General features: G+C 37.6%; 1 protein-coding gene across 2 annotated transcripts in view; it reads left to right on the forward strand.

The window, feature by feature from the left end:
- Positions 1-1,859: 1,859 nt before the first annotated feature.
- The window catches only part of SGSM1 (small G protein signaling modulator 1), an 86,058-nt gene continuing 66,947 nt past the window's right edge, over positions 1,860-20,970 (forward strand). For both annotated transcript variants that reach the window (XM_072415403.1, XM_072415404.1), the window contains exons 1-2: positions 1,860-1,927; positions 2,015-2,058. In XM_072415403.1, coding sequence (XP_072271504.1) covers positions 1,912-1,927; positions 2,015-2,058 — 60 coding nt within the window. In that variant the 5' untranslated portion in view covers positions 1,860-1,911. The remainder of the gene's footprint in view (positions 1,928-2,014; positions 2,059-20,970) is intronic.

The raw sequence follows: 20,970 nt of genomic DNA on the forward strand, positions 1-20,970 counted from the left end.
CCATTGGGTCCCGTGTCATCCCGGTATCTGTCTCCGAGCCAGCGCGCCGGGTGCCGCCATCTTCTCTTCTTCCGGGTTCTTCGTCCCACGTCACATGACCCAGGAGCGAGATCAGGTGACGTAGGTTGGAAAAAAAACACTGATTTTACGTAAAGGCTCCTTCTGCGCGGGCATGCGCGGAAGGAGCAGCCAAAAGCCTCCCGGGATGCGTGACGTAGGTATTCTGGGAGGCTTTGTGCTCCCATTCATTCTCGATTGCCTAGGTAAACAGAATGTTTACATAAAAGTGTTTTCTACTCTTTATGTAAAGTGAAAATTTTGAGTTTAGGTACGATTTAACTACTTCATTAAAAAATGAAGGGCTTAAATTACACTTTAACTTGCACTACACAGGAAATCTCAACCAGGAATGATCATTTTGCTATCTGTAAGGTTGATATTCTTCCCACTGGCCAGCAATGTAAGAGGCATTCTTCCTACTGACCACCGCAGTACTGTGATCTGTGGATATAGTATTTATTGAAGGAGTCCCCGAAAGTTATTCTAAGGGGTTCCCCTATGTTAAAAGGGGTTCTCTGGGAAAACCTCTCCCCCAACAAGAAGTGAGAAGAAATCTCCCCAAAGAGAAAGGACCCACACCATTACAGATAAAAAGGTGATTATTCCTAAGCAGAAAGTTTGGCTGGAGATATGACACCAGTGCTGTATCCAACATGGCACCGCTGTTCCCACCGCTGCTCATCTGAACAAGCCCATAGGCTTTGTTCCCATTAGAAGGAAGTGACGTGCTGTGTGTTATAGCGCACACACCTGGGAGATCCCAACACTCAATTCACAGAAATGTGTGCAGCAGTGTATCGTAAAAACACACCAGAAACAACTTTCTATACAGACCAGGCATGATTTATTAAAGATCTCAGAGACTAGAGAAGATAGACTATCATGGTTGAACTTGGGTGATCTAGAAAACCTGCATTTCGGAAAAATGATTTGCTATTAGTTGGATCTAGATCCATTCCAGGTTTGTTGGATCACCCAGGATCTCCCTATCTTCTACGGTCTTGGACAGTTTTGATAAACAGACCCAATGTAATAAATTGCATTGCACCGCATAAATAACGCCTTACTGTAGCTCTCATATAGAATTCTCAGTTTTGGGTAAGCAACATGTCTTCCTCCAAAATACATGGTGCCCATTCCACCTCTGGTACTCCTATACATAGGATATACATAATATATATATATACACAGTGTGTACATACCAGTCTCTGAATGTGGCGGCCCTGTAATTTTTCCCAGGGTGACAACACCTTGCTATACCAATCAGGACATTGTGAACATGTTGTCTTGATGGAAGAGTTCCCTCAGAACTATAAAACATTGCAGCACAAGGACATTATGACAACATTCATTCACTGCTATTGTAACACTGCCAAGGGGCAGAATAAGAGACGGTAATTGTATTGGTGTGTCTCCTGTGACAACCCTTGTGATATATTACATAGTGGCCCCTCCATGTTGTCTGCAGTGTGAGCCAGGTGGATTATGGGAAACCAGTGTCCATCCAGTGTCTGAGCACTGCACTGATATGTCATGGAGCAGTATATGGAGACTTTCCAGCGTCACCTGACATTGTATATTGTATTTTAGTGATTGTGAGAGATAGCAGCACAATTCTCCCCGTATATATAGTATGTGTGTGTATGGATGGATTACAGCGGTACGTATGCTTGCCATATGCCATAGAGGAGCATTGGCTGAGAGATTGGAGAGCATTGGCTGAGTGGGGCCGCTCCTGCACATCTGAAGGGATGCGGGGGTTGCGGGTTTAGACGCAGCGGCACTGTGAACCCGCCGGAGCAGCTGTGCCTGCCAGAGCCGAGTCTGCAGAGGACAGGAGAGGCTGCAAACATGGCAACGGGCACAGGTGAGCCTACACCTCCATAACACAGGCCGCTTATCTATCAGCTATAGGATTGATTATCGCCATAACACGCCTCCATTTCTCCCATAGAAGCAGACACCAGGCAGAGGCTTCTGAAGACAGTGAAGAAGGAGGTAGGTGACCCGGTCCTCCTCCCAGCAGCATCTTCCTCTCTACCATTGTGTGTGTGTTGTGTTGTGTGTGTGTGTGTGTGTGTGTGTGTGTGTTGTGTGTGTGTGTGTGTTACACTATATGTTGGGTTGCTATGCCAATGCATATAGGGGTGGCAGTCAGTGTCACACTGCCTATACCATGCCCCCCATACCATCTCAGTGTGCAGCCATTTATTTCCTGCTAGGTGTTCTCCTCACAAGCAATTATAGACAATATAAGGCCCTGGTTATATGTGAAGTATGTATGGCATTCTAGCTCTATGTGCCCTCTATGGCATTCTAGCTCTATGTGCTCCTACTATTCCTTCACTGGAGAAGGTGGGTGTCCTGGGCACCTTACAAGACGTTCATTGACTGTCCACACAGGGATGGTTTTAGATAAAATGGGGTAAAAATGAAGCGCCAACGACATATGTAAAGCATTCCAGCTCTATGTCACGACTGCCATTGTTTCATTTGTGGCCTTGGAGAATGATATTCTTAAAGTATCCTCACACTAAATGGGTTCCAGTGCAAATACAAAGCAGGGACCCCAATTGCACAGCGTTCCATCTCCATGTGCTCCCTGCTATTCTGTCAGGACACTCCCTGCCAATCTAAACATAGCCTTACTTATATTATATATACCCTGTTACTAAACCATTCATTTCTATAACAATCTTCCATAAATATTATGCATGCATTTACTGTTTTTTATGTAAGGTATTCAGATTTTTTACTATCCACCATTGTGTAGACATCAAAAGCCTCAAGGTTGGTGCCAGGGGCCACTCTCTTGCATGCAATGCCAGCAGCCCCAGTTCTGTTTTATTTCCTACACACATACAATTCATGTTGGAAGGCGAATAAGGGGCAGATGTGCTGGGCCACACAATAGACAATCCCAGAATAGGAGAGGGCTATGATGTGATATTAGGAAGGAGGCTGTGCTATCTGAAATAGTCCAATTGTCTAGCAAGTCCAAATACAAATTACAATGAACTTAAAGAGATGATTGTTCAGTGAGGACTTTTAAGATAACAAAAATGTAAAGAAGAGTAATAAAGAACATTAGTTTTATTACAAACAGTATAAAATGTATCTCATATCAAGGCACAGCATTACATTTTATCCCATTCAGGACAAATAGACAACCATCACCCAATACAAATCATTAGAAGTTCCATAAAGGAAAACAAATATCTCCTCCAGCATTTCAATTTGTTAAAGCCATTGGGTTTTAGGTTACTTTGTGCAAATCCTACTGTGTGTAGGAACAAACCCTGTAAAATGATGACATAGGTGAAAAAAACCTCCTGGGAATACTGGGACTAGATATCAGGATAGATACACAGTAAGCGTAACTCCTATACAAGATGGGAGGAAACTCATTTGAGTACTTGGAGGAGAGAAGTGTGAAGAACACAAGCAGTGTGGCTTTTTCCAATTAACCAGTAAGGCGGACCACCCGATTAATGGTCATGTAGGAAGATCCTCCTCTGGGCAGCACAAGTGAAAACCAACCAGTTTAGTCCAATGGGACCAGACAGTCCCAGTACAAGACTGAAACAGTAAAGGTTTTAGCAGAAAGATTTTTACTAAAGATAGTAAATTTGACGTAATCGATCCTAGATTCGACGAATGTGATCCTAGATCCCACGTCCTGGTAGAATACAGGACTTCTAAAAGTCCAAATGAAAGTAGACCTTGCTTTTAATTCCATATATTAATATACTTACCTTACTTATAGGCCTACAAATGTAGCACTTAGTCAAAGTTTATGTCGGGCTCCCTAGTTAAATCTTGGAAATGCCCCAAATATTGTGACACTTCTGCACTGTCCCAGAGCATCTTTTTGCAAATTTGGGTGCCATAGTGTTTAGTGTCCTGTCATTGGAAAGCCCATAAAGTCTAAGAGAGAAGATGTTGCTGTAAGGCCTCTTTAAGTAGTGACCACTCAGTGTGATTTAACCCTACACCCAGTTTTTCAATGGACAGAGCTTTTACTTGTCCATCTTTCCTTGCTAATTGATGGTGGAATAACAGGGACAAGCTTGAGGACAGCAACTTACCATTACAAGGTGATTTACCTACTCTTATGGCAATTATCCTCATCTGAGCTAACTAGCCAGTTGTTTTACCATTGCTATTCATTTGCTGTTGCTTATGATTTACTGCAAGAGACAAGATTACTTAAGTGACATGAGGATTGTATCACACCAGCAGAGATTTCTAGAAGCTATAAACTTCTCTGATCTTCTAGTAATTAACAGCTGGCTTACAGAGCTGCAATTATACCTTGTTACAATGTTTTTGTGCCCTGATGGGCTATGATCATCAACAGCTGCATTGGATAAACATACATAACTTCTTAGTATGCCAATATTACAGCTAGCGCCAAAAAAAGATCTTTTCTTATTCAAACTATATCGTAGTCACCAGCTTAGACACATGACATTTACATTTGTTTTGAGTAAGTGACTGAGAACTTGGCTTGAAAGAAGTCAGTGATGGCAGCTTCCACACTCAAGATTACTTTTAAAATGAACCCGTACTTGGGGACACACATTGGTTGCCATCACTAACTTTGCTTTGCAAATTCCAGTTCCGTCTGTCTCTTCATGTATTATTTTCTAAATGACTGACCTGGGCCTTGTATGCAACCAATGACATCACAAGGAGGCCAGAAATAAAATCTGCAAGCTAGTCTGCAGGTCATTCACTCAGAAGATACTAAAACAATTGCATCAGCAGAACAACTGGAAAATCCTTAGAAGGAGATTGATAGTGTGAAAAAAAAAAATCTCTTTCACCTCTGATTTTGTATAGGTCTACCATAAAAGTGTTTTTTTCAGTTGTACTCGGAAGATGGCTGCCAATTGGCCATGGAACTTGTTTTTTAAGCACCAAGGCAGTACAAGGCCATCATAGTTATTATAGTGATCCTGTTTGTAATCTCTGTAGGTTTCATAATAAACCTCAGGTGCCTGGCAGCAAACTTATCTAAGCAACCTGTGCCTTAACCAAGAACCTCCACAACTGTGGAGCTCTAAAAAATTTTTTTGTTTTGTTTGTTTTTTTTTTTGTTTTGTTTGTAATTAACTCACAGTGAGGATTTTATACAGTAACTCACACCTCACTGCCTACTATTATGTTGAAACAGACATCTGTCCTCATTGCATTTATCAAAATAATGTACCTGTTCCGACTTACATGTAAATACAAATTAAGACAAACCTACAGTCCCTACCTTGTATGTAACCCGGGGACTACCTGTACTCTATACCCAGAAGCACTACATTTTTCTTTAGCTGAAGCCACAGATCACAATGCCGAGGAAGTAGAAATAAAGTAGGTTCAGCTTTACCTTACTATACTTTTATTAGGTGCAGGTTTATGGTAATATATCTAAACAATAGTTATATGAATATGATACTAGTACTATTCGCAACTATGCATGGATAAGTACCCATAACTGTATTATGCATGGAAAATTCTGCTTTACACTGCTTGTATCTTGAGTATTATTATTCCTGTTCAGTGGGTCCTCATTCTGGCAAACAATGTAAAAGTTATTTAAAGAATTGTGAACCATTAATGTCCTGACAAAATACCTAAGAATTTAATATAGACAATATTTGAAAGACATATAGACATGGTATTTAATGGAAAACTACATATCTTTCTAAAGATATATTTTTATAAACTATTCATGTGAAAACAGATCTTTCCATATTAGATAGTATAGAGCTGTGCTCCTGTCCACTGCTATCAGGATTGTAGTACAGAATGAATACCTGAAATGGATGCATAGAAAGCACTTCCTATCCGATGTAAGCTGTTTTTCCTGTATTGTATGTGGAAGCGTGTGCTGACTGGGAATATGGGCAGATATTGTTTTTGCACATCTGCGAGCACAGTGATATATTGCATAAAAATGAATGATTTGTTAGGGCAGGGATGATATACACAGTTACTGTGACAGATGTTCCATTCAGGAAGGGACGGTTATACTATACAGTTGTATATGTATACCTTAACTTAGCTGTCAGCATGGCTAATGATTTGCCATTTTTTGCAACAATAACAGAGCACGGTTGGTTAATCTGGTTTTAAAGCGTGGTCAGAGAATGTCATGCAACCACAGATTAATGCCTGTTTGCTCAGACTGGTTCATTCTTCTGTAAAAAATAAAAATAGTAGGCTGTCAAACTGAAACTCGGTGCATTTGGGTACGTAAGTCACCAGGACTAAAGGATGTGGATATTTCAATATTCCAGGTGTAAGACTCACCCATTTCATGAGCACGGATTTGATATGCCTTCATTTTCTTTTGAAACCTTTTCATTTTTTATTTGTATTTGCAAGTGCAGCATTACTGCGAGTCATGATGATCGCCGTCATTTGGCCAAAGAAAAAGGCTAGAAAAAGTGGTGTGCGTATGAATATACACATTAATAGGCACAAACTTACAGGTGTTTTTTTTTAAATAAGGACAAAAGGAAATGAAAATTGGTACTAGATCTGTGGGGATGTGGGAAGGTTCCAGCAGTTTGGGGAATTGATGTACTGGCATAGTGCATTTCTCCCATCAGACCTTGCACTGGGTTTTTATTGGACAGTTTCAGATTGATATGTTCTCCTGATCTTGATTAAATCAGTTGTTGATTTGGCCTGTAGATGTACCTGGATTTAGTCACAACCTTGTCTTTATTATGCGAGGTCAAGGAAAAAGAACTGATTTATTTCTGTTTGAAGAGAGGTTGTAATTACATTTTCTGTGTTTAGACGCTTGCACTGAGAAAACACATTACTAAACCAGCTAGACATTTTACAAAACATTAAATATGCCGTGCTTGTAGATTCAGTGTTTGAATCAGAGAACAATTACATGAGCTGCTCAGTGAGTGCCAGAAAGACATATCCCTTTGTATGATGCTCGTTTGGTAAAAATCTAGCGTGAAAAGACAGACTTCTCGTTGCCTTGACTACCATCCTTAAATTGGAAAGACACAATATGTTTTTACAAATTTAAAACTTGACAGTAAGCAGATGTACTCATTTGTGGGATTTATGATAGAATGTGAGCATGCTTGCCTGTAGATAGAAAATGATAGCCCCAATAGTATGTTAGCAATAAATAATTACTATTACACTGGAAATATCATTTACATTTGCGGAACTGGGAAAAAGAGTTACATACATTTTCCCTATTGTTGCAGAGGCAAAAGAGGTTGATTATTAGTATTTTTCCTGTTGATTAGAGCTTGCTCAGCCATCGTATAGATGTCTCATGAGATTACAATAAACATGGATTAAAGTGCATGTACAGCCAAAACTTTTGGATAGAAAGAAGATAAATTTATCTCTGTCAGGTTTTATTTCCGGGTATGCAGAGGAAGCACCAAAAGCATAACATATAATGTCCAGAATTAGAACAGATCTACAGTCAGTCCCGGCAACTCTAGCAGATGCTAAAATACTTGGCTTATTCTGGCCAATTCTAGATAATAAGCCAGCTAACTATTTTTTATTGCAGAAGGGACATCACCTGTCTTTTTTGCTTGGAAATTTTAGATATGGAGCTAGTTCTGCCTTCATTCAAATTTCTATACCATAAAAGACAAGGGGCTTTATATATAAAGCAGTGAATCCAACATTTGTTGAAGCATTCCCCGGTAAAGAATCAATTACCTCCATTGAAACACATGGACCTTGAAGATTATCCTGTTTGCAGTTATATTTGAGGTTAGGAAAATACTTCATGTGCCTGGCAGCAAATTTATCTAAGTAGCTTGTGTCTTCACCATGCATCCCCACAACTGTAGAGCTGCTATTTTTTTTTTGATAATACAGTCAATATGATTAAAGGTGTAAGGTGTGCTTATTTACTAGATACCACTCATTGATTTAGGAAATTCTAAATTAAAGCAAAATAAGTTTAGAGAAAAAAGTTAAAACTATGTACCCTATGCCCAGACTTCTGGTGCACTTATCTAGGCAAGAATAGCTTTACAAGACTTGTGGGATCCTTGGAGAGGGCACTATACTCAATGAACTAGATTCAATAGGATTATATCATTCAAAGGTGTGACTAATTCAACCTAGACCAACGCATCCTAGAAAAAATACAGTCTGCCCATATATTAAAGCTCTCCTAGCAATCAGGAGATGACTTTAATAAATCAGGCCCAGTATGTCTATGTTTCCAAAAAGCAATTCTGGTTTATAGTAGTATTTATTATTGACATTTTTGCAAAAAAGGAAGCTAACATCAATTATTTACACACACAACAAAAATGAGCCCAGGCAGCAATAATTGTTTGGGGGTTATTTTCCTTCCCCACTCATTCCAAAAAAATAGCTGGATGTATTCTTTAATTTTAAAGCCATGCAAAACTAAATTTACCACTGTCATGTTGACATGATAGTACATTCGGGCATGACAATGGAGAATAGAATGGAATTAGCTGTTCTGTAAGGATTATTATTACATAGCAGATCTGTAGGATGAGTTAAAGAGGTGTATCCAAGATATAGGGACAGGCGCCACAATGAGGAGATGGGGATTGCAGTTGTTCTCATCTGTTGACCTTTTGAGTTCAAACCCATTGCTCTTACCTTGATCAGTGCCATCAATGCCTCCATTTCCCTCTAGTTTTGGACAGCTGGAGGTTTAGGACACAACTTTATCTTTTTCACACATCTATTGTAGCAGTTACTTAACCAAGTAATACAATTGATACATATTAATGCATCTGTGATGCATCATTTTTGTGTCAAAGCTAAGTGAAGTTCACAACTCAAAAAAAGGATCCTGTTCAGGGGCAATCTTTCCCTGAGTGGGATGCCGGCCTTTTACTTGAAGTACTACTATGCTAGTGTGGAACACAAGTAATCTCTCCACAGAAAAGCCCTAAGAGAGGAACAGAATGTGTAGCTAGCCATAACCCTGCATTACTATGCTTCTCATATGTCTTCTGTAAAAAAAATAGATTTATTTAGATTTAGATTTTAGATTTTAAAATTAGATATTATCCAGAACTTAAAACACACATTTGATAAGAACATAAACAATTGGCAATATGCTTTCTTTTCAATATGTTTTTATTTAGAGGAAAACAAATTACAGTTAAACAAAAATAAAGTGAAAAATGAGACATTACCAGTGCAAAGTCCATTCATCATAAATATAAAACACAGGGGCATGCATTACAGAAAGGTGAATCATCATAATCATTGTGGTATTATTTGAGGATATATAAAGTATATAGTACAAAGCATTGATCTAAATAATCCAGTGGAAACCAACTCATAGGGTGAGCGGCCCATCCACTATAAAGGATGCAGGTGGATGCTAAAGGATGCTATAAGCCTATGCAGATTTGTATTTAATGTATGTTATATTGTTTCTGTACACAGCAATACGTTTGTTTTATATTAGCTAAAACCACCCCCCTCAATTAAAAAAAATCTGCTTTGGCAACAATTTATATTCTTCAAGTGCTTGTAACAATATGAAGTGATGGGTCCTTATATAACATGCTAGTTAGTTTCAACAAGATTAGAAACAAAAAAGAAAAGCCACATAAATTCCAGCATCTACAAGAATAGGTTTTATACATTTTATGTGTCCACTTAGGATTTAGAAACTTTTGTATCCAATGCACTTAAAAGATAAGTTCTGATCATATTTTGACAAAGGATAAAACAGGAAGACGATATAAAGCAAGGTATGAAACACAGTGATGTTTTTACCTACATTTATTGAAATAGGAGAACGGTTACAGTTCTGGGGTGTTACCCTGAAACCTTTGCATTTGTATAAACTACTAGTTTATGACAAATAATGTAGCAGTGTGAATGGTAGTTCTCATTATTAGAGTTCTTTTTTTTTACCTGTTTCAGACTTGTTTAATTATGGGATCAAGAGGAGGATACACACAGGCTCCCAGTTCTTAAATTCAAGAAATCTATTCAGAGTTGACAGTCCTAATTCCCTTTCCATTTATTTTTTTTATTCTATAAATTAGTAGCTTACAGTGTTGTGTCCTTGCTCAATGCATAGAAATTCACAAACATGGTAGGGACAATTTCTCTCAAAGTCACTTAACTGACCAATGTGTTTTTGCATTGGGGACAATGAAATTAATCCTAAGAAATACACAGGAGCACAGGGATAACACTGTTCAGTTTAGCTAAGGTCCTTGGTATATGGATGACACCATCATATCTGAATTCTAAATGTTCCCCATATTACAGCAAATATTGATAGTCAAAAAATATTCACTGGTGGTGATCAATCACTGTAGTTTAAAACACATACAGCACATCAGCGAGAATTGCAAGATTTATTGAACATTTGTAGTGGGAGTACTGAAGTGTTTCATTTTATCTGACACTCCTGTACCTAATAGATTGTAATTATATTTTTCACAGAGGGCCATTCTGTAATTCTGTATTTTGCAATCCAAGACAAACATAGAGTATCACTTCACTTAACTGTTGCCATCCCAAGCTGCACAGACTCTGACAGGAAAGAATAAAAAAATTCTTCTCCCATGTGGCAGAATTGCTGCTAGTAGATTGGCCACACAGGAAAACACCTATTTCCACATAAAGGTGGGTGCATCCACAGTCATTGTAAAGAAGCAGCTTAGGTCTCAAACTTGGCTTCATCTGTTAGCTCCCATTAGCTGAACAGAGAGGCAAGGTAACAAAAGAAAGACAGATGTTCTGCTGAGATCAGAAAAAAGGGCACTGACCACCAGCTGCAGACATTGCAGAGCAAATAATTCCTCAAAGTTCAAAACCAGTCCAGTAAAGTTGTTCAAGTTGGAACTTTCTATCTTCTTGTTTCTTGTTCTTTTGCTCTGAGTTTTTCTGTTAGGGATTAAAAGCCTGACAGACTGTAACAAAACTTTTCTAAACACAATAAGTATAAATTACCTTAAGCAGGTAAAATATTCATGTAAATCATTTCCTTTGAGCCAATTGCCTTTCATAAGTTGGAGATGTGGTTTTCCTCATGACAGTCTGGTTTCTAGAGTGATTGTGTACTTCCAATCGGGGCTTGGCATAATTGTAACTTCTTTCTTTAGCTATTTCTTAGTCTGTAAATTATGCATCTCTGTATTCATGACATAGTTCGATTTGATTTTTTTAGTCTTCTGTTACCATTATTATTCCACCTTAAAACTTTGAGCCAGGAATGTCACACAGTCAGAGGTCCGGTGTTAGTGGATGTTGGGTTTGTGTCAATGACATCAGCTTGACATCAGTGTAAGGCTTTTCCAAGCTCATTTAGAATGTATTGATCCACAATAAATTTGATGGACAGGTAATCTCCTGACTGGCATTTTGCATCTTTATTGACATATATTAAAATGGTAAACCTATTTGAAGTTAACAAAAGAAAGCCCATCAACACAGTTCTAACCTATTCAGTAATTCCTTTTTTGTTTTTTATCTTCAAAGGCTGAATATTTTCTATATGACATGTGTGTTGCTCTGAAAAAATGAGTACACTATTCATGTACACAATTTAAAATTCTATGAAGCTTGATTTTCATTTAAATTACCATGTCAAAAAATAAGTATTTCTTAAACAGGTGTTTGTCAAAGGATTGCATTATTCACTTTGACCTTGTTTAATCAACATAGCAACCAAACAATGCATCTTTCATAGCTATTATCTATGAGTACATTAGGTTACAAAACAGATTGTACAGGTAATTTTGTCAGTGCCATGTTGAAGGAACTCCATCATCAATGAGTCACTTGTCCTGAAGATTATATATCAGATAAGAATCATTTTTATATGCTGCCAGTGGTAAATTTTGATCATATGCCCACACATAACATAGTAAACCACATAAAAAAATAACTACTGCCATTTGTATAGTCTGTGGAAGCTCCATCCTTAGTAATCACTTCTATTCCAGCCTGTTATTGATCAATGAAAAAAACAGAAAGATATTAATGAGGCCATTTGTGTGTGCTATGCCTCTGCATGCGTGTTCCCAATATTTCATTGCACATCATTTGCAAATCTATGATCAAAATGGTATCAGCTCACAGTGCTTATCCATTTACCCCAAATTTGAATATTGTTGTGCAGGGCATTATAAATAGAAGATATCTAGGCAGATGTATGAATTAAATTTTAATGGGTTCATAACTAAGATAAAAGATATTTTTGATAATTGCCTTGGGTTTGGCTTTATACTGTAACTCCAGGCAGAGCAAATTGTGGGCAGAAGCATTGGAAATTCTTTTTTTTTCTCTCTGTTGCTGTTTTATCCTACTAGTATCTGCAGCTTGCAGCAATTTACTTATACAGTACATATGCCCAGTGCCCATTTTCATGGTAGATACTTTCTGTTTAATTGACCAAATTGATGCTTGCTTTCTCCTTGCTTGCAGTGTGAGATTGGGCGATTTTATCAGGAAGGAAGACGTAAATCAAGACAGCGCAGGATTTGCTGCTAGTGCAAGTACATTGTTCGAAGGTTTTCAGCAGCAAAAAATCTTATTTAGGTTACACTTTAAGCAAACTTGCAGCCTTAAGCCTGCAGCCTTTTTCTGCTCATAATCTCTACAAGCTGTGCTGCATTGCTCTTTTCTTTTAGTCAGTGTTATTCTGTGGGGTGAAGGTAGGCAAAGAAGAAGGAATTTACAAAACAAAAACTGAAAAAAAAACAAAAATCAATATTGTTATACATATTTTAGGTAAAATAAAAGTAAAACATTTATCCCCACAAAAGCTCCACCTAAAAAATACCTAGGAGATCGTTCCACATATTCCATGGTAATTTGAATAGTGGTTTCCCAACAGTCACATGTGGCACATGTTGTAATGGGTGATAATACCTGGGTCTGGTTAGCTGTACAGTGAATGTTCTTTGACTTTCATGCCACCCATTTGGGACTAATTATTTTAATCTAACCTAACAACAGGTGATGATGGGAGCCCATTTTTCAGTTATGCATAGTGCAGTGAAAGTTGGTGCTTTGCAGGGGAAGCACCCCACTCTGTTCTTCCTAAAAGAATATAGGGGTCATTAGCTATCCACTGAATAAAAGTGCCAGCTGTACTAATGCTAGATTTTCACCCAAGATGATCCAAACAGGCGTTTTGTGCTCCCATCTGTCAACCCACCATCCAGCGGAAACGTGACAGCAGATGACATACCCCCCATTTGTTCCACATTTTGTTTCAGACTCTCCATTTCTGAGTTGGTCTTTTCTGCCCTCCCTGTTTCCAGCACATCCCTCCCTAGGTACATTACTACTGTCCAGACTGTTGCATTTGGGTCTCATCATCCCTGCTTACACTACATCCCTGTCCCAGCTTCCTGCTCACAACCCATATCTCACCTGTAACCTATATACACAGTACAACTCTTTCTTATAATCTGTAATACCAATCACTAATATTTCCCCCCTTGCCTCCCATATCTGTTATTGCTGCAGCCCCCTAGCTATCAGCCTACTATGCCCCATTCTCACCTAATCCCCCACCCCAGTATCAATCCCACCATTTGACAATCTGCATTTATTAAAGTTTTGGTAAAGTTACACACGTGTGAACATGTCATGTGAGTCATTATCTACAAATGTCTTACTACAGGGATACATTTGTTAGTGTTGTAATATGTAAATTTTAAAGGGGAATAAATCCACTGAATACTCACCTGTCCCCTTTCTGTAAGAGGGTGCCACCATCTTCTTCCTCTTTTTCCTTCTTGTGGCCATTCTGATTGGCGTGGCCGGAGTCTCCTGCACAGGCGTGAGGGAGATTATTCAGTGAAACTTTAATGCATTCAAACACAGCTGATTGCTCTATATTTATTTAACTTCTTTAACTTCTTTTTGGCTCTAGGAAATCTTAATGCAAAAAAAAAATCAATTTCAAATCTGACAATAAAATGGGTCTTTTTTTTTAGAAAGGTGCAAAACAAAAGGAAAGTAAATGATGTTACCTGCAGAATAGTCTATGGAGTTTAAAGGAACACCCCATCCTTACCTTCAGTATTCCATGTTTGTTTGGGCTCCTCTCCAGGGCTAACACTGCTTATTGTTTCACTGTACCCTGTGAGCTTATCAAAGTGTGCAGTAGTGACTGCAGCAAGTTAGAGCCCACCTATTTTCCTGGCTCAAGGACAGCTAGCATTATCTACCCCCTTCTTCCTCAGACTAATTGGGCCAGATTCACCCCTTTTATTCCTTCAATGTTGAACTATGGACTTATGTCTTTTTTCAACCTGACCTACTATGTAACTATGTAATAATGGAGGCTCAGTATCATACGTGGGTATGCAAATGACACATGCCTAGAAATGACATCCACCCATCAAGACATTTTGATATTTGCAAAAATCCTCCCAAGAGCCAGTTCACTACTTATGTCAGGGATGAAATCCTGAAAAAAGTACTGAAGCAGTGTTCTATCATGTTGTTGAATGGCACATGTATTATAGTATACTATATAGTCTATATATTAATATATTATATATATATATATATATTATTTAATTCTCATCGCATACCAGGTTCACTTCATTGAATCTAATTTCACAGTTAATTGATATTATTATAGACTGAGGATCTGACTGGTCCATGTTGTATGTAGGTCAAGATGACCCAACACTGCTCAGTGATGCACAAGTAGCAGAGAAAGTTGGTTGAACGTTATCTATTTTACTTATACCACATCTACTAACGTCTGATTGTTCTGTGCTGTCAGCAGTTTATAATACGGATAGTAATAGTCTTAGAATCATTATCCATATCACTATCATTTTATGTATTAACCTAAAGCTAATATCTATCTTACATTATAAAAGTCATATTCCTTCCTAAGAGCTGCCTTTTTAGCTTCTCTGTCTTCTCTGATTTATTTTTACTTTGTTAGCAGGTCTGGAATTACCCTGACAATGGATATTATACTATTCAATAAGTTTTTGCAGATTGGATAATATCCAATAGACCTTAGCCAAAAAAGCAAGCACGTATTCCTATAAATCTTTTTAACACCCAAAACATGCTCACAGAGGCTTACAGATGCGTCACTTAAAATTTTTGGGGCATTAATTGGTTTCCATGGTCATTTTCAATCATTTTTGGGTGTTTATGTGTTTTTCTCTCTGGATCTCTGCTCTTCCCCTTTTCTTCTTAGGTAGATCATGGATGGTATGGATTTGCACAGCTCTAGTAGATAGAAGAAGAATAATTTCTGCAGTTCGGTAACGCATACAGGTCTCCTTCCCATCTCCAGCCGGTGACAAGCGAAAGCAGAAGCAACACACTAAAATCATGCTTCTGCTCTCTGATCCTATCAGCATGCTCTTTGCATTGCAGTACCACTGATTGACTCTTTGTATTGCTTCACTCTTCCCCAGCCTTCTGCTATAAGCTCATAACAAGTCATTCATGTACTTTCCCTGCTTGCATTACAAAAAGCACATTTAAGCACGTATTAATACAGAGCTTCATTAGGTTATTTTATATCTTCTCAAAGTTTATTTATAAAAAGAACATTTTCATGTTTCTGTTGCATTCTAGTTTTAAAATAACCCAGTAGCTTCAATATCATTATTATTTTGTAGTGTCCTTTCTCATAACATCACTACCATTGTGTGATAATAAACATACAGATCATCTGGGAAATGTTTATGGTCTGCAGGCTTTCAGTGCAGATGCAAGTCATCCATGTAATCATATGAATGAGTCATGCCTTGGGTGTTTTTTGCTTTTGTCACTGCAGTCTTCAATGCGTTTTTCTCTGTGGGCAGGCCTTCATATCACACCTATTATATTTGTAATGCTTTGTCATGTATGTTCATCTCTGCACACTAATTGCTGGACCCTGCTGGTGCACCAATTACTATTTTTTTTTCTTTCTATATGTTAGTTTAACATTAAAGAAATTCATTCACCATATGATTTTGTGGTCTATTTTTAAAGGAAGCCATTCTTGAGAGTGAATGATCTAAGTTTACAGGCCCTCATTCTCATTTTAGCTGCAGGCATTGTAGAAAAAACATTCCTGATATCCTTTTATTAGTAACATACAGTACATGCCACATTCTGTTAGCAACTAGTGAAACTTAACATAAAGTAGAACCCATGCCCAAAATAATGCCTAAAAATAAAAAAATATTTATTGATACAATTACTAGCTTTTGTTGCAGTAATTGCCGAAATTTTCTCAGCAGTACTTCTGCTGCTAGATGTCCCCAGTCTGTTGGCCAGAAATAATCATCCCATGTTTTCTGATCCTGGACTATCCCCAGTTTGTGACCAAACTGAAAAAATCACACTTTATTTAAATCACACTTTTATTCCACTGATCCTTTGATCCCACCAGACATGTCCTTGATTGGGTCCCGCTCCGTCCTGGAATCCTTCTTTGTCCCGGTGGTAAAAACAGAAGGTCCTCTTCAAATGTGAAGGGACAAGGAACACAGCAATGAGCTTTGTTCTACCTTTCTATCTGCACATAAACTGACTGGCGCCTTGTACTGCTACTTCCTCTAAGAAACCAAATATAATAATAAATACAGAATTGCATTCATTTGCGTCTGGTATATCTGTCTAGATTTGAGCTTTGAGGATCAGTGTACTGTAGTAACATACACTACTACAACATATAGCACATACATTATTGTACTATGGTGGCGTTCATTGTAAACACACATACACACAAACACCCCCTGATAAACCTGCCTCGTGTATGTGGTGCTATGCTATGCAATACAAAAAAAACAAGGCCGCTTTAATTTAAAGTCTGTTGTGTGTTTGATAGCCCTAATGCAATGAAGGTTTACATGAGACAAAACACGGGTTATTGTCACTGTTGCCTGGAAAAGGAGCTGTTTGTGAGCTCCAAACTATTCCTCATTAAAAAAGGGTTTTGTTTTTTGTTTTTTTAGGTGCCAGATAAAGCTTTATGAAGTTTCACTTTTCTAAGGTGGTGCTAACCATTGAAAGTAATTGCAGCTCTCAGCCCTGGCTCCATCAGGTTCCCTGAGTTATACCATTCAGGCTCGACATATTCAGATGGCCATTAAGGAGCTTGTTGATTTCTGAGATCAAACTCAGTAGGAGGCATGATTTTTGTAAGACCACGACTTAGTATTAATCAATGTCCGTAGTCTGGGCATAGGTGCAGTTTAAAATCCTGTTATCTCCTGTTCATGTATTGAAACTGAAAAGTTTTTTTACAAATCTGGAACAGGAAGGCACACAGTCCTTGGTGGCTGAAGCTGGTTTCTGCTAGGATCACCACTTTTTCACAACATCAAACATTTTCTTGTTTTACTGGCCTATGATAGTGGCCTAGGATAGTGTTTGGCAGATAACTATACAAAAAAAACCACCTCCTTGGCACCTAAAAATGGTACACCTACTGTGACTAAACTTTAATCTGTCCCTATTCTGTTCATATCATAAAAGAACCATATTATAACGACATAAATAGTAAATAAATTGCAAGAAAATTGACACTGATGTATCAATGTTTATTTGGGACAGAAGATCCTATATGAAGCTATTGAAGGATTTAACTATTTACCTTTTTTTTTTTCCTTATTTTTTTTTCTTTCATTCATTCACTACGAAAAGTGCTACTTGTGATCTATTTCCTGCAAACATAGTAAAACCTTTCTTATTCTAGCCCTCTTCCAACTTACTGCTAATATGATGCCTTATATACTTTGTGGCCCTAACATTTAGTACATTATAACTGCTGAGACAGTAAAATGTAAGAGAAGAATCTGATAATAATGATTCTATACTCTGGAAGATTATAATTCTCAGAGCTAGGGACATCCTGGATAAGTTTTATGTATTTAAAATATTGCAGCTAACCCCGTTTTGATGCTGTCATTTGAAGGACATGTCTGCTTTCTTTTTCTAAATTGAAATTTTTTTTTGTACTTGCGTGTGTGTGGTACTTTAATAGGTGTTGTCATCTAATAAAATCTAAGACTGTTTTAGTAGTATGAAAATAGAAAAATATACATTTATTTTAATTGCAGTTCTCTGGTGAATGTAAAGCAAATTACTGCAATTGACTGCAAATTCTTTCTTTGCGTTGTTAGGTAGATAATGAGTACAAATTTGTGCATATACACTTGTACGTCCTTATTTCTTTTCTACCTATCTTCAGTATTTGCTCCCTTTTCTCCTACATTCTACAATGACTAAAAAGCTAAAGACCACCATCTTTTGTGTTTTTTTCTGTACCACTGCAGCAGAAACCTGTCATCCGGAGAGTGTTTTATATACGTGTTGTGCTGTTTGGGGCCCCTCTGCAGCAACATGATGATAATATATTAGAATGATCAGCTTAGAACTTTACAGCTTTTTAGCTTTTCAGGAAGCTGACAAAAATAATGACTGAAAAACCAAGCAAAATCAGTGTTATTTCCAAAAATTAAATAATACGTTTCCCTTTTCTTTTGAATACTGTAGAGATTGTATTTGCTTTTCATTGCCGTTTCTGCTCTGCTGAAAAAAACAATCAGTGAATTTTGCTGGATTATATTTTTTTTTTACTGTTTTAATAAAACCTATTTCCATTAAAATGCAGCCATAAGGCATACACTCTTCCCTAAAGTAGTAATGTGAATGGCTTGGTTCATTTTAATATAAAACGGTGTAGTTTTTCGAGAAATAGCGGTTGCCTAGCAACATTTATTGAGGCTGTTAAAGGAAAGACACAAGTCTCCCAGCACCGAAAGACCACCAGTTGCTTGGTGACAAGAAGGTTTATGAAATCAAATGTTATTAGGTAACATATGACCCAACGCAATTGTTACCATCATGCTGTCCATCGTGCTGACATACACAGTATTACGGTAATTTCCTGAATTTCACATCTATACAGGAAGTGGATCTCCACGCAACACTCTTTTGATAAAAAGAACATAAATGCCAAAAAAGAACCAAAAATAATATTTTTCCTAATTATGCAAACAAGGCTTTGTGGCTTTTATTTATGGAAAGTAAAGTAATCTGCAGCTGTTAGAACTGTGCACTGGATAATATATTAGCCTGGCATGAAACCCAGAGATAAAATAAAGGAAATTGACCCAAATGAGAGTGGAGATAGGTCATTGGCTGGCCATGGATTTTATCTGGATATTTTGTTCTCACTTCTCTCTGCAATCATATTCATGTACTAACTAATTTAAAGTATGGTAAAAACCCCAAACTTATTTTTGCATATTGTGGGCAAGGATTAGTATTCCTGCCATGTTCTACTGACATGGGAGGCTTCATTGAGGAGATTTGGTCACTGGTAATTCTGAATATTCTATATTTGTGGAGCATCGTTGTCACCCTGTGGACAGGGTGTTTTTAAATGAATAATGGCGAACAGATTAACGTTCGTATCCAGGATACCTATTTAATACAATGACACAGTATTGTTTTATTTAGAAAAAACCCATATAAAATAAAAGATGGTTGTATTAGCACCCCACTAGTATATTAAACTAAATAATGTATACCTAAACATTTACCTAGATTTTGCTACCATGTATTTTTTTCCGGGACTTTATTATTTTCAGATGAGATATGGTCATGTCTGTTTTTTTTCCCATTATTTAAACAAGAAAAAGTGAAAAAGAAAGGTTACAATGTCAGTGAGAATGAACATCTTGATCATGGAGACTACCAGTATATGGTATACATCAGGTGCATTCAACCACTACAGGACACAACATCTCATGGGCATGGGAAACACAGAAGTGCAAAGGTGGATTCCAGGTCATGCACAACACATCATTGATAAAGACAAGTGTCATGTAGGTCATGTCACATTTTAAACCAATATTCAGCTCTAATATAAAAAGGACCAATGAACAAGGGCCCAAAAGAATAAGCTTTTTATTATCTGGTTACTAATTATTTGCTAAGTACCCTTGAAACACTAGATTTTCTTCAGGCAAAGAGAATATTTATTTTATTTTTCTCTTTTTGAGATGTCTGGATATAATCAGTTTAAATGAAATAGCACAGCATAGGCTAATTTATTCAAATGTCTTTTTGTATTAGGGACATTAATCAGATTGATTATATAAAGGATGATGTTAGCCAGCAGCTTAATTCATCTTTAAGCAGAGTTCCCTTCTTCCTTTACAGCAGTTACGTTTATGCTACAAGAAATTACACATGTTGTAGAGCTGTGTGTGTGTTATGGTATGTGCTAGAATGGTAAACTGATGTTTGTAAAGGGGTTGTGGACAAAACCATACTTGCATCAGGCTCTTCATTAATTGTCACATTAGTACTGTGTATGGAAATAATTATTGGGAAAATGATAGTGAAGTGTTATTAAAGGCAACCGTTTTCTAATGGGAATATTCCAGCACTGTCACAAATGTAACAGGGGCACTTTGTCACTGACACTAATAAGTCAGGAGACAAAGTCACCAGCACTTCAAAGAATGTGATTCTTGTTTTATTGTAAAAGCACTGTGACAAGTGCACTTCATTTTGACTGTGTTTTTACAATAAAGCAAGAATCCTGTACTTTGGGGTGCTGCTGACTTTGTCTTCTGTTTTCATGAGTTCTACACAGTGCCATTTGTGGTTGTCACTTCAAGCACCCTTTCTCTTTTACAAGGTCTGAAGTAGGGAGTGCATCAAGAACATAACTAATATACCAGGGACACTTCAACACTGACACCAATGTAAGGGGCCACATCACTAGTAACCACCAATGTAAGGGGACACATCACTGGTGACCACTATTGTAAGGGGCCATATCACTAGTAACCACCAATGTAACGGGCCAAATCACTAGTAACCACCATTGTAAAGGGCCACATCACTAGTAACCACCAATGTAAGGGGCCATATCACTAGTAACCACCAATGTAA

The sequence above is a fragment of the Pyxicephalus adspersus genome, chromosome 6, assembly GCF_032062135.1.
Source record: "Pyxicephalus adspersus chromosome 6, UCB_Pads_2.0, whole genome shotgun sequence".
Taxonomy (NCBI): domain Eukaryota; kingdom Metazoa; phylum Chordata; class Amphibia; order Anura; family Pyxicephalidae; genus Pyxicephalus; species Pyxicephalus adspersus.